Below are 13,080 nucleotides of genomic sequence, written 5' to 3'. Positions count from 1 at the left end.
TTTAATAGTAAAAAATTTATTCAACAAAAACAATTAAACTTACGACTAGGTATTTATTTACAGGAATTAAACTAAAATCAAATACAGTATACAAGCATGTTTCTATCACAATTTTGAGGCAGTGCTGTTATTCTTGTCATTTGCTGGTTGCAGCTCCATGTCTTTTGTTTCTGGAATACAAAAAAATAAAGAGTCGGTACATTTCTGAAGCTTCAAACTTAATTTTACACTGGGAGTCTGACTGTGACTTGCGGCCGTTTAAAGAATTTTCAAAATTGGTTTAGTAGCTCCTGAGATTTTTTATTTCAAGGTAACAAAAATATAAATATTCTGATCTTCTATCTTTATAATGTTACTGTAAATTACTAAGTAACGTGTAATATTTATTACAAATGAAGTATTTACCATTGTCTTCCTCGGGTTCATTCCAAGACTGACGATCTGATGTTGTAAACAGCACGAAGATCAAGTTTGAAAAAAAATATATAGCTGAAGCCAAGAAGAATACCTTTCGCCATTCGGCTGGGTCCGTCTGAAAATTTTATATTTAGCATTGCATTAAAAATGGTAAATATTGTGAAGCTTCATCACTTTCAAAATCTTTAAAAAGACTAATCTGGGCTATTGTAATGTATTATTTCCAAAGCATGAGCTCTAAAATTTATAATAATTACTTAGTTTCTCTGTTGGGGAGCCAAATATTATGTTGCGTATTTTTATCAATGTTTTGCTAGTATCATTTAATCATCTTGGAATATAATCATATTACAGCTACAGCTTAGATTTATTTTAATTTTAAGCTCCACCTGGGTTATTTAAAGAATAAATAAACATGTTTAAAGATATTTATGAAGTAAGTGTATATTTCCAATTGCTCTACTCCGTTGCGCTAGTTTAAACCAATAATGTTTATAATACTTAAAAATTATGTTAGTTGTGTGACATTATTATCAAATTTGAATAGTCTTTGAAAATAAAAAGTTACAAAAAATCAAATATTATTTTCCCTTGATAATAACTGGCAAAGTGCAGACATTCTGTCATGTTAAACTTGATAACATAAAATCGATAACATAACATAATTCTCGTATATTGTTGTTATTATTAATGATTAGTGTTTCACGAATATTTTGCATTTAAATATATAAGACCTTGGAAATCGTTAACCACTTCAAAAGTTAAACTGATAGAGTTTTTTTGCAATTTTTTAAGATGTCTAATAAAAATGTAGGTACTAACCTCATCCTTCACTATAATACCACAGACTATTGGTGCAATTATAGATATAGTTCCCGCCAATGAGTTAGATATACCCATAAGTAGAGAGCTGAAGTTTGGTGCTAAATCTATGAAGATTAGCTGAAACAATTAAATATTATGATAAGCTCTTTGTGTGATTTTTTTTGTTGTATTCTAAGGTATTATTAAGCTATTGCATAGCTTCTATCGCAGGCCTTGAGCTCGGGGACCGAAAAAGCTCACGCTCCCCACGGGGACGGGCGCGGAGGTGTGGCTAGAAGGCATAGCATGCAATAGCTTTACCGCGGCAGTCCCCGAGTGCCACACGTCTTTTTTTCGTTCGTCTAGATTGAGATCCAGAGTTTGTGTATTTTTTGTTCAGATACATTAACACTAATATTCTCAAGTACTGGGCGAACACTATGACGTAATAGATTATGTCATTTGTTTGAATCTTCCTTGTGATTTCAACAATAATGAAAACATTTTCTTTTGTAATGAACTGAGCGAAAAGCAGAAAGGTTTACTGATAATTTGCGATGACTTGTAATGACGAACTGCGACGATATAGAGCCTTCCACGATAAATGGGCTATAGTTTTTCAAAATTTTCAAATTGGCCTAGTAGTTCCTGAGATAAGCGAGTTCAAACAAACTCTTCAGCTTTATAATATTAGTATTATTTAGTATTTTGGTGATCTGTGATACCGGTTAAAACCCATTTCAGACACCAGCTCCTCCAACTCCAGCTTATTGTTTGATAATTTTGTATGCATGTAGATTAATTTATGTGATTGGGAATTGTGAGGAGAAATAAATAAATGATTTGATTTGATTTGAGTATAGTTTAGATAAAATACTTACAGGATACCCAGTATACTGGCCGGCGTTCATAGCAACTGTAAGGGTTAACATTATAACAACAGCCAACCCCATGCCCTGCGGTATGTAGGACAATCCAATGAGCGCTAGCGCTGGACCCCAAAGACCTGTGATGGAAGGAAAACAGCAATGTATTGAAAACAACTAGCTGTATTGTAATCATGTGGATTTAGTTTGGAAAATGCATTTTGTTTTTTAGTTGTGCCACGTTAGATTCAATGTTTGAACATTTGAAAATTTCGCCACGGTTATAATAATACTAGCGGTCCGCCCCGGCTTCGCCCCTGGTACATATTTCGCAATAAAAGGTAGCCTATGTTCTTTCTCAGGGTCTAAAGATTGTCTGTGCCAAATTTCATCAAAATCGGTCCAGTAGTTTATGCGTGAAAACCATACATATGTACATACATACATACATACATACAAACCTTTCCTCTTTATAATATTAGTATAGATTAGGAAAGCCGCGGTTTAAAATCCCGCCTCATGGGTGTTCTTTTTATTTTTTTTATTTTTATGTTCAATGTTTATTCAAACGAAATTTTACAGAAAGTAATTTATTAAATCAATATTTCATACACACGTAAAATTCTGGCTATGTTTTTTGCAAATTCAAATTATTTTAATAAATAAAAAGATTGACATATCCATACTTATAGATGCGAAAGTAACTCTGTCTGTCTGTTATTCAATCACGCCTTAACTACTGAACTAATTTGCATTAAATTTGGCATAGAGATATTTTGATACCCGAGAAAGGACATAGGATAGGTTTTATCCCGGAAATCCCACGGGAACGGGAACTATGCGGGTTTTTCTTTGACTGCGCGGGCGATGCCGCGGGTGGAAAGCTAGTAGATTCATAAATGGTTATTCCTATTGGTTTTAAATGGAATAACCATTTAACAATTTGGTTTGATTTCTGTAGTTTAATAAAATAAGATGAAATTCATCGCTGATAAATTCATTAAAAAAACTTATTTTTCTTGAATTTTTATTATTTAGAATTATTGACCACCTCCTTGGTACAGTGGTTGACGCGTGAGCGTAGAACTGAGGGGTCCTGGGTTCGATTCCAATAAAGAAAATCGATCAGTGAAACAGATATATGCATAATGCATGCCCCTTACACTACGGGGACACGGGACTTCACTTATTCTTGAATTAATAATTAATAATTAATTCAAGATCTTCAATTACTATATCCCAAGGTTGCCTGGAAGAAATCGCTTTTAAGCGATAAGGCCGCCAAATTGTACATTTATTTTAAGTTAAATATCGTTTTTGTAAATTTTGTTTTTGTGTGCATTGTACAATAAAGTGTTTTCTATCTATCTATCTTACTTACCAATTGAGTTCAAAAGTTTTCTGGTGTTGGAAATGCTAAGCCATTTCCGTCGTATGAGGAAGTCTGTCATCATACCAAGTGGAAAACTGAGCAGCCACATGGCTAGATATGGTAGTGATGATAATAGACCGTTCTAGAAAGAAAAATGAGTAGGTAATTCGAAATTAATTAACATTATAATAAATAAATAAAAATAAATAAATAAATAAATATTCAGGACAATTTTCACACACGGCACGATCTGATCCCATACTAAGCTTTCGCTTGTGTTATGGAAACCAGATAATTAACGCCCAGACACAGTGTAAACGTCTATGTTCATCACACAAATATTTGCCCCGGGTGGGAATCGAACCCACGACCTCTGGCTTGGAAGGCAGGGCCACTACCAACCAAGCCAACCAGTCAGTCATTTTGTAAATATACTTCCTTTTATATGTAAAAAAACAAATGATACTTGAAGTGAAATTGAAAGAAAGTAAGTAACATTTCTCTAAACTCTAAAGTGTAAATCAAGGTGTCTATAATATACTAGCGGCATATACTAAGAGATAAAGAAAAAGGTTGTATTGTTTTTATAACGGTGCATTTACACCAAACGACCGAATGCTCATTCTAGCCCCACTATGTTAAATTGTTTTAGTGTAAACGGGCGTAGAGCATTCTTTCGTTGTTCTTAGTGCGATTGAAAAGATTCTATGCAATGATCTAACACTGAACAACACTGAATACGAGTTTTAAAGTGAAACTTTTATTACATCGTCTCAAACTTTTTGGTCTGTGTAGCGCATGTCGCGTGTATCGCGGCTGCCGAGTAGGTATATATACCTACTCGGCAGCCGACCGACCGACCGACCGACCGACGGTCACGCGACATGCGCTACACAAAGCAGTGTTCGGAACCGTTCGAACAGTTTCACTTTTACCGTGCTTTCATAAAACCACACATTTTTTTGTTTACACTAAAAGATCTATGTATGTTCGTTTGATGTTATTGCACCGTAAGAAGACATTATGTAAACTTGTTTATCAATAAAGTAATGTTTTAAATACTTTAATTACGTTTTTACATACCTGAGTTAACTTTACATTCAATACTTTAGCCATGTACGTAGGCATTTCTGTCATGAGTGTGAAAAATCCCCAATTCTGACCACCATGAGCGATAATACCAGCCCAGTATGGTACACATGTAAATATCTTCTTCCATGGAGGGGAGTACTTTTGGGAAATAAGGAAATAAATTATAAATAATGGTATTCAACGTTTTAACGTGGATTAGAAGATAAAATATAAATTAATTCACTAAAAAAGAAAGAAAATTGCCAAGAGAAGAAAGTTTTGAAAATATTTGACTTTGCCTATACGATATTTTATTGAAATTCGTACGAAACTTATTTACGTTAATTTTTCGTCTCGATTTAATTTGTATTATACATTGGACAGTGAGGCCCGTTTTAAATCAATGTGAAAATCAGAAGAAAAGTCTAAATAAATCTCTTATATATAAAATTCTCGTGTCACAATGTTAGTCTGCATACTCCTCCGAAACGGGTGGACCGATTCTCATGAAATTTTCTGTGCATATCGGGTAAGTCTGAGAATCGGCCAACATCTATTTTTCATATGTACCACGGGCGAAGCCGGGGCGGGCCGCTAGTTATATATAAATGCAACAATCTCATTTTCTCATTTACACTATGAGAATTGTATTCACTAAGTGGTGACGTATGTTGTTCCAAACTATTATTTAACAAAAATAATAGTCTATTTCTGATATTATATAACTACTAGCTTTCCGCCCGCGGCTTCGCCCGTGGTACATATGAAAAATAGATGTTGGCCGATTCTCAGACTTACCCGATATGCACAGAAAATTTCATGAGAATCGGTCCACCCGTTTCGGAGGAGTATGCAGACTAACATTGTGACACGAGAATTTTATATATAAGATTTTAACTACAGTGATAGGCATAATATGTTATGTATTTCTTATATAAAATATGACGAACAAGCTCAAACATAAGATAGTAGTGAAAAATAACTTCAATCGAAATGTAACTTGTAAAACAAGCCTTTATAAGAGTTAACTTCAGTTTAAACTTAAAAGTAACACGCTTGAACGAACCATTTCTCTCCTTTGAATTCCCTTTGTAAAGCATTTGCACCTCATGGCTCACTTGTTTAAGAAAATAAGAATATCTAAGTCCGATGAACAAAATTTCTTACAAATTTTTATTTCTAGGACGACTTTGAACAGTAAAACGTGTAAAAAGTTTAAAGAAGACGCAGAAGAAAAAAATAGAGTGAATTAGAATTAAAAAAAGAGATAACGCAGATGGTTAGAATATTGAATAAGAGAACTGAATAGGTATTCACGTAAAATAAAGCTAAAAAGAAGACTTCAAAGAGAGAAATAAGAAATGACCCAATAACCCAGATAGTAAGGATATTATAGAAGATGATGATGATGATCAATGTGATAAGTACCTACCTTCTTTTGTTCACCAAATCGTCCCAAAGAAGTCTGGATATACTTAAATTCGGCTTTAGATATCAGCTTCGATTGTTCTGGTGATGAGGAACCGAATATCAGGTAAGAGACGACCCAGGCAAGACCCAGGATTCCATTTGCGTAGAAGATCGCTTGCCACCCCCAAGCTGCTGCTAGGAAGCCTGCAGCTGTTAATTGCAGAGCGATGCCTAGCTGTCCACCTGGAATTTTTAAAAGTATTTATGAAAATTAAATTTGATTTATCCTGTATGTTAAAAAGATCTCATCCTTATAATTGACCCTAAAGATCCCAAAAAAGTCAGGGTGTAATTAATAACAGATTTCAGTCAGTTCGATACCCGATTGTGGTAAATTAATTTTGGGAAATATTTTTAAATAGTTTTCATTATATTAAGAATAATGGAATGTTTTCTTCGAGTAAAAGTTTATATCCACAGTTTTAAGACCTTCCTTTCATGTAGAATTACCAAAATTCCTTCCTGTATATTTAAATATACATAAGATATAATATATAAGATATTTATAATTTGATAAGAGGTATCTTACCTGCATACACAATAGTAGTTAAAATGCCCTTCTCCTCCAGTGGAATCCACTGACTAATTAAATAATGCGTAGAAGGGAACACAAAGCCTTGCGTCATGCCCTGTAACACTCGACACGCACAAACCACTTTCCATCCTCCCTGAAAGCAAATTTCATTATAAGTGTATCGATATGAACAAAAATTATTCACATTTTATTTACAAGTAGTTCAACATTTTCAAAATTCATGGTCACGTTAGGTCCCGATTTTTTCGGAACATCGAAATTTATTCAGATAGAAACTCAGATTGATTAATTCAATTTCTGCGAAAATTTACACGATGAAAAATAATCTACTAATTGTCATTCAATTTATGGTTTTTATATTTTATGCCTTAAAAGTTCTTTTGCAAGGATCCTGGTTGAATTAGTTATCGTGAATAAGTAGCTCATTATACGCTGAACATGAAGCATACTTGTTTTTGACAGAATTATTATAATATTTGAAAGGTTCATACACACATAATACTCACAATATTAGCCAAAAACGGCATCAGCAATGAGATCAAAGAGTTGACAGCTATCGCGATGGTGATCAGCACCTTCCCGCCCACTCGCCTCGCAAGGACACCAGCCGGGATCTGCAGCACCACATAGCCCCAGAAGAAGGAGGATAGCACCAGGGACTGGACGCTGTAGCTCCAGTCAAAGTACTGGAAATAATAAGAACGTAAATCAATACAAAAACATAAATCTCTACCAAATATTATAAACTAGCTGCGCTTCGGAGTTTCACCCACGTGGCTCCGCTCCTGTTGGTGTTAGCGTGATGATATATAGCCTTTCTCGATAAGGCTATCTAACACCGAAATAATTTTTCAAATCGGACAGGTTCCTGAGATTAGCACGTTCAAACAAACTCTTCAGCTTTATAATATTGTAAGTATAGATGTGAAAGTAACTCTGTATCTTTGCCTGTCTCTTGACTCGTAAACTACTCAACCGATATGGATGAAAATTGATACAAAGATACATTAAGACCTGAGAAAGGACATAGGGAAGGTTTTGTGGCGTAATCCCACGGGATATGCGGGTTTTCCATTAACAATGTGTAACTGACCCCATTGAAGATAATCAATAATTTGGAAAATCCAAAAGTGCACGCCTCATAATTTTTTTTAATAAATATTTATTAATTATTATTTTTGTTTATTTAATAACAATTAAACCACATCGAATCAGACCCTGAAAAATGAAAGGGTTCTATTCCTGAGCATACTCAAGCGTAAGAGAAAAAAAAAGACTCGATTAGTAAAATATTTCGGTCGCTATCGTGTTAACAAGAAAAAGGATCCGCACATACAGACACACGGACGTCCAAGACAGAACTTTTTTAAACTGTTTTTTAACTAGTTTAAATAACAAAAATGACATCAAAAATATCATGAACGTTAAAAATAGTGTTTTTTCTTAATATGTGTGTGTATGTATTATCTTACAAGTGCAATGTATGATACATAAAGACATTTTAAGTTTGAAAAATCAGATGTTTTGCGCGAAGTGACAGTAGTACCTACCCACCTCAACGCTTCGCTTATGAGGCGTGCAATAAATAATACACATAATTTCACTTATGCTAAGTGATTTTTCCTGCATCTCTTGTTGAAAGTTTACTATGTTTCCATTGTTTTATTAATAGTGATAGTTTGCTATTATTTTACAAGATAAATAACGTCATAATCAATACAATTCGATAGCATTAGATAACCCCATAATCATCCTATCATATGTTATGTACTAAAAGTAATATCAGCCACAATTATTCCGACCTTTGACACTTTAAACAAGCGTTAAATCTTTATAATATTTTCACAATATTATTTTTACATAATTATTGTTGACAATCTTAAATTCAAATTTTTATAATAATATGACCTGTTATTTATTTAGAATACAAGATTAATTTGTTTTAAAAATAAAATATTGGTCATAATTATATTTTGTTTACGATAAATGATCTTTAAATGATCACATTGCTCAAGTAGGAAAAATAATATCATATTACATACTCACGGAATAATTTTGAAACTTGTTTCAATTTATCTAATTTAAATAAACTACCAAATTTTTACTTGTTCTATTAAAGACTTATTTTTTATAATAGATACACACAAGCTCCCAAATTATTCTTCTTCAACGAATTGGACATTTATTTAAAACTAGCTTCCCACCCGCGGCTTTGCTCGCTTTGTCTAAAACTTAATAAATTATAAACTAAAACCTTCCTCTTGAATCACTCTATCTTTTAAAACAAACAGTACCAAAATCCGTTACGTAGTTTAAAAGTTTTAAGCATACATAGGGACATAAAAAACGACTTTGTTTTACAATTTGTGATACCATGTATTGATGTAAATAATTACTTACATGTTCATTCTCTCTATTAGTCATGTCGACTATCGCCATGCTCAAGTTGACTCTCATGCTGTACGCTAACAGCATGGCGAGGAACATGAGGAATGTCTGTACATGCCGTAGACCTAGACCATCTATAAGGGAAGAAAGGAAGAGAAGTCAGTGTAATAATTTTTTTAAGAATAGATCGGGATCTTGCCATTAAATGTTCACAAAAAAGTTTTCAATCTATTTTCAGTTGAAAAAGTTTTGCGTATCTTGAAGCTATAGTTCATCAGTTTGAAAGTTTCACATAGCATGGAAAATGTATGAAATAATGATGTTTTTCATTTTATTTACAGAAACATATGCCCAGAAATGTATGATAATAATATATTCAAATGAGTCTGAGACGCGTATTTTACAGGTTATCGGGACATGGACTTTTATGAAAACAAAGGGATTTGCATAAATTCATACTAATATTATAAATGCGAAAGTAACTCTGTCTGTCTGTCTGTTACTCAATCACGCCTTAACTACTGAACCAATTTGCATGAAATTTGGTATAGAGATATTTTGATACCCGAGAAAGGACATAGGCTACTTTTTACCCCGGGACATAGGATAGGTTTTATCCCGGAAATCCCGAACGGGAACTATGCGGGTATTTCTTTGATGCGCGGGCGAAGCTGCGGGCGGAAAGCTAGTACTTGATAAATACAATTTTATGGAGTTAATAAATTTCTTTAAACAGGTATTGTTCCCACTATTTTTGTATTGTTGGTTTTGGTTCAAAGATTGCGGATTTAATATTATTTTTGAGTAATATTAGGAGGTAAAGGAAGAAAAATATTATAGGTAATAAAAAGGAACTATTGGCCATTCACCACTATTATTTGAAGGAAATCTAAGTCTAAAATAATGTGGATGCAATTACTTATTTACTTCACTTATTTTTTATGTTTAGATGTTTATAATTGATCACGTAAAACACTTGAGAAGATGAAACCCAAAAAAAATATCTAATTAATCGGAAAACGCTCATTTATCCGTGAAAAAAAAAGAAAATCCGCGTCCTCGAAATACTATAGGAACATTTATTCCACACACAAACAAAACCAAATAAAAAAAGCACTAACTCGGTCTACGGTTTTCACTGTCCGCAGAAGCCATCACTTATTTTATAATGCGTCCATGAATACTTTTCAATGTTCTTAATCGACTCCCATTCAGAGTGTACACTACAGAACTCAGCTTAACACTGATGCGACCCATTTCACGACTAAAGAAACCATGGACCTGTATTGTACTGATAATTTTTATAGCTTGACCTCTTGTGATGGCATTGAATTATAGGTATGTTCCTTTCCTTGTTTTTATAAAAAATAATGAAGAATAAGTTAGTTACCTTGTTGAAGTTGATAAAGGCCTAATGATTTTTAAAGTAGAAAGCCATTTTTTAAATGTCCTTTTTTGTGTTACCTGCTCAAAATGTCCCAACCAAGTCAAATTGTTGAGTCCGAAATACCGTGTATCATCATCGCAAGAAAATAAGCAGTTATTTAGTCTCGGAATTCACAAGGAAAATTATGACTGTAATTAAAGTTAAATTACCGTAAGATTTTTACTTTGTTGTTATCATCTTTATCGTTCACGATCCTTTATTTATTTATTTATTTATTTACACCGTAATTACTGCGAAACATTCATTTTTCCTGCAACCGAAACACCGTAGATATTTTAAACTAGCTGTGCTCTGCTCCTGTTGGTCTCAGCCAAATGATATTATAGCCTACTAGATTTCCGCCCGCGGCTTCGCCCGCGTTTTCAAAGGAAAACCCGCATTCCCGTTCCCGTGGGATTTCCGGGATAAAACCTATCCTATGTGTTAATCCAAGTTACCCTCTATATGTGTGCTAAATGTCATTGTAATCGGTTCAGTAGTTTTTACGTGAAAGAGTAACAAACATCCATACATCCATACTTACAAACTTTCGCTTTTATAATAGTAGTAGGATTCTTTTTTTAATTTTTTTATTATAGCCTTTTTCGATAAATGGGCTATCTAACAACGAAAGAATTTTTCAAATCGGACTAGTAGTTCCTGAGATTAGCGCGTACAAACAAACTCTTCAGCTTTATAATATTAGTATAGATTTTGTGGCACTTAGTAAGGAAGAAGATAAACTATAGCTTCTGCAACTGATCTCTCCATCCCTCACACGTGTAAGGTTTTTATCGTATATATAGGATACAAAAACGATATGATATAAGAAAGAGATATGTTTTTAAAATAAACTGTATTGAATCATAAAATAGCGAATAATATTGTTAAAATTTAAAATATAAAAAACGAATACTTACGCACCATACAATCGTTGCAGGTTTCTTTTCTATTTCAAAATCTGCTTTATGCACAAATTAAAATGTATTCGTAGTTACTATAAAAATCTGAACAAGTATTGGATAATTTATGTAATTCCTTGTAAAAAAACTTAATTAGTACCATCCCTTGCAAAAGAGCAACAATTTACTCGAAATGTTACATAAAATTTATTTTCCTTGGCATTATTTTATCAGACAGGCCCATTACATTCCAAGAGAAATGTAATAATTCAGCAAAATTGTGGACCATCAAATGAGCCGCCATTTGTAAACGCGGTTCAAGCCTGTCTTTGTTAATGTTTGTTTTCATGCTATTTATACTATAGGAAATAAATGCCTGTCAGGGTGTGTTTAGAAGTTAGACTTTTAATGGATTTAAACCTAAATTTGTTTATTGCTAGCTGTGCCCCGCGATTTTACCCGCATTGCTCAGCTCCTGTTGCTCTTACGTACGTCCTTTACGTACTATTGAATGAATTTTCAAATCGGACCAGTAGTTCTGAGATGAGCGCGTTCAAACAAACAAACAATCTCTTCAGCTTTATAATATTAGTATAGATTATGTACTCTATAACAATTATATTCTACCATAAGATTAAAATAATTTGGAAAATCCAAAAGTGCACGCCTCATAATTTTTTTTTAATAAATATTTATTAATTATTATTTTTGTTTATTTAATAACAATTAAACCACATCGAATCAGACCCTGAAAAATGAAAGGGTTCTATTCCTGAGCATACTCAAGCGTAAGAGAAAAAAAAAGACTCGATTAGTAAAGTATTTCGGTCGCTATCGTGTTAACAAGAAAAAGGATCCGCACATACAGACACACGGACGTCCAAGACAGAACTTTTTTAAACTGTTTTTTAACTAGTTTAAATAACAAAAATGACATCAAAAATATCATGAACGTTAAAAATAGTGTTTTTTCTTAATATGTGTGTGTATGTATTATCTTACAAGTGCAATGTATGATACATAAAGACATTTTAAGTTTGAAAAATCAGATGTTTTGCGCGAAGTGACAGTAGTACCCACCTCAACGCTTCGCTTATGAGGCGTGCAATAACAGAAGACTTATAATTATTTAGCTTACGAGACTACTTTAATAAGAGCTAAAAATGAAAATATTACTGGACAATAATTCTAATTACTACTGGACTTAAATTTTTCCCTCGTCATACACACACACATACATAGAACATAGAGTTAATATTTTCCGTCCATTAGCAAAGGTCCAGACAGACCCTTAAGGTTTTTATAAAAACAATAGCCTCCATTCTTTTCTAAAGGTGTCGTATTTACCAATCCATTTGGTTGTATGATAAACACTTCAGAAGGGCCAAATATTTTGTCGATCGCGTGGCATGTTTAAGGCTTCATAGGTATTTGACAAAACCAGGGGGGTTTTTATTTTGTAACTTGCCTTATAAATGGATGAAATGAACTTTTTTTATAGTAAAGAAACACACAATTCATTAGTTGTGAAGTTGAACAAGTGAATTGTGTGTTTCTTTACTATAAAATGCAGTCCATCAAGAGGTAACAATACAAAGAATAAATGAATTTACTTATGTAAATTTGAATCTTTGAAGCTCGATAGAATATAATACATATATCACTACATAGTATATAACAAAGTCGCTTTCTCTGTCCCTATGTCCCTATGTCCATAAGTATGCTTAAATCTTTAAAACTACGCAACGGATTTTGATGCGGTTTTTTTAATAGAACGAGTGATTCAAGAGGAAGGTTTTAGTATAATAATTTATTAGGATTCAGACAAA

General features: G+C 33.2%; 1 protein-coding gene across 1 annotated transcript; it reads right to left on the bottom strand.

Moving 5' to 3' along the window:
• LOC149903201 (putative inorganic phosphate cotransporter) lies at positions 1–10,183 on the bottom strand. Its single transcript, XM_090108655.1, has 11 exons — positions 10,045–10,183; positions 8,936–9,057; positions 7,042–7,221; positions 6,530–6,668; positions 5,963–6,183; positions 4,543–4,689; positions 3,469–3,601; positions 2,103–2,227; positions 1,240–1,359; positions 406–532; positions 1–170 (listed from the first exon to the last, which is right to left on the bottom strand). Exons 1-11 carry the CDS (start codon positions 10,076–10,078, stop codon positions 106–108), a joined length of 1,413 nt encoding a protein of 470 aa, XP_089964781.1. The 5' UTR covers positions 10,079–10,183; the 3' UTR covers positions 1–105.
• Positions 10,184–13,080: the final 2,897 nt, after the last annotated feature.

This window comes from Colias eurytheme, chromosome 13 (genome assembly GCF_061535395.1).
Source record: "Colias eurytheme isolate Ceu_HAF_F1 chromosome 13, ilColEury1 Martin Lab GWU primary, whole genome shotgun sequence".
Taxonomy (NCBI): domain Eukaryota; kingdom Metazoa; phylum Arthropoda; class Insecta; order Lepidoptera; family Pieridae; genus Colias; species Colias eurytheme.
This window is presented reverse-complemented; position numbering and strand designations above follow the sequence as displayed.

Bases quoted from the DNA above. Each gene is read 5' to 3' on its own strand.
- LOC149903201 (XM_090108655.1), bottom strand. From the start codon at position 10,078: ATGGCTTCTGCGGACAGTGAAAACCGTAGACCGA. The intron at 6,669-7,041 runs GTGAGTATTATG...ATTTGCTTTCAG, and splicing joins TGCCGTTTTTGGCTAATATT to GGAGGATGGAAAGTGGTTTG. The intron at 2,228-3,468 runs GTAAGTAAGATA...CTTCCATCACAG, and splicing joins AAAACTTTTGAACTCAATTG to GTCTTTGGGGTCCAGCGCTA.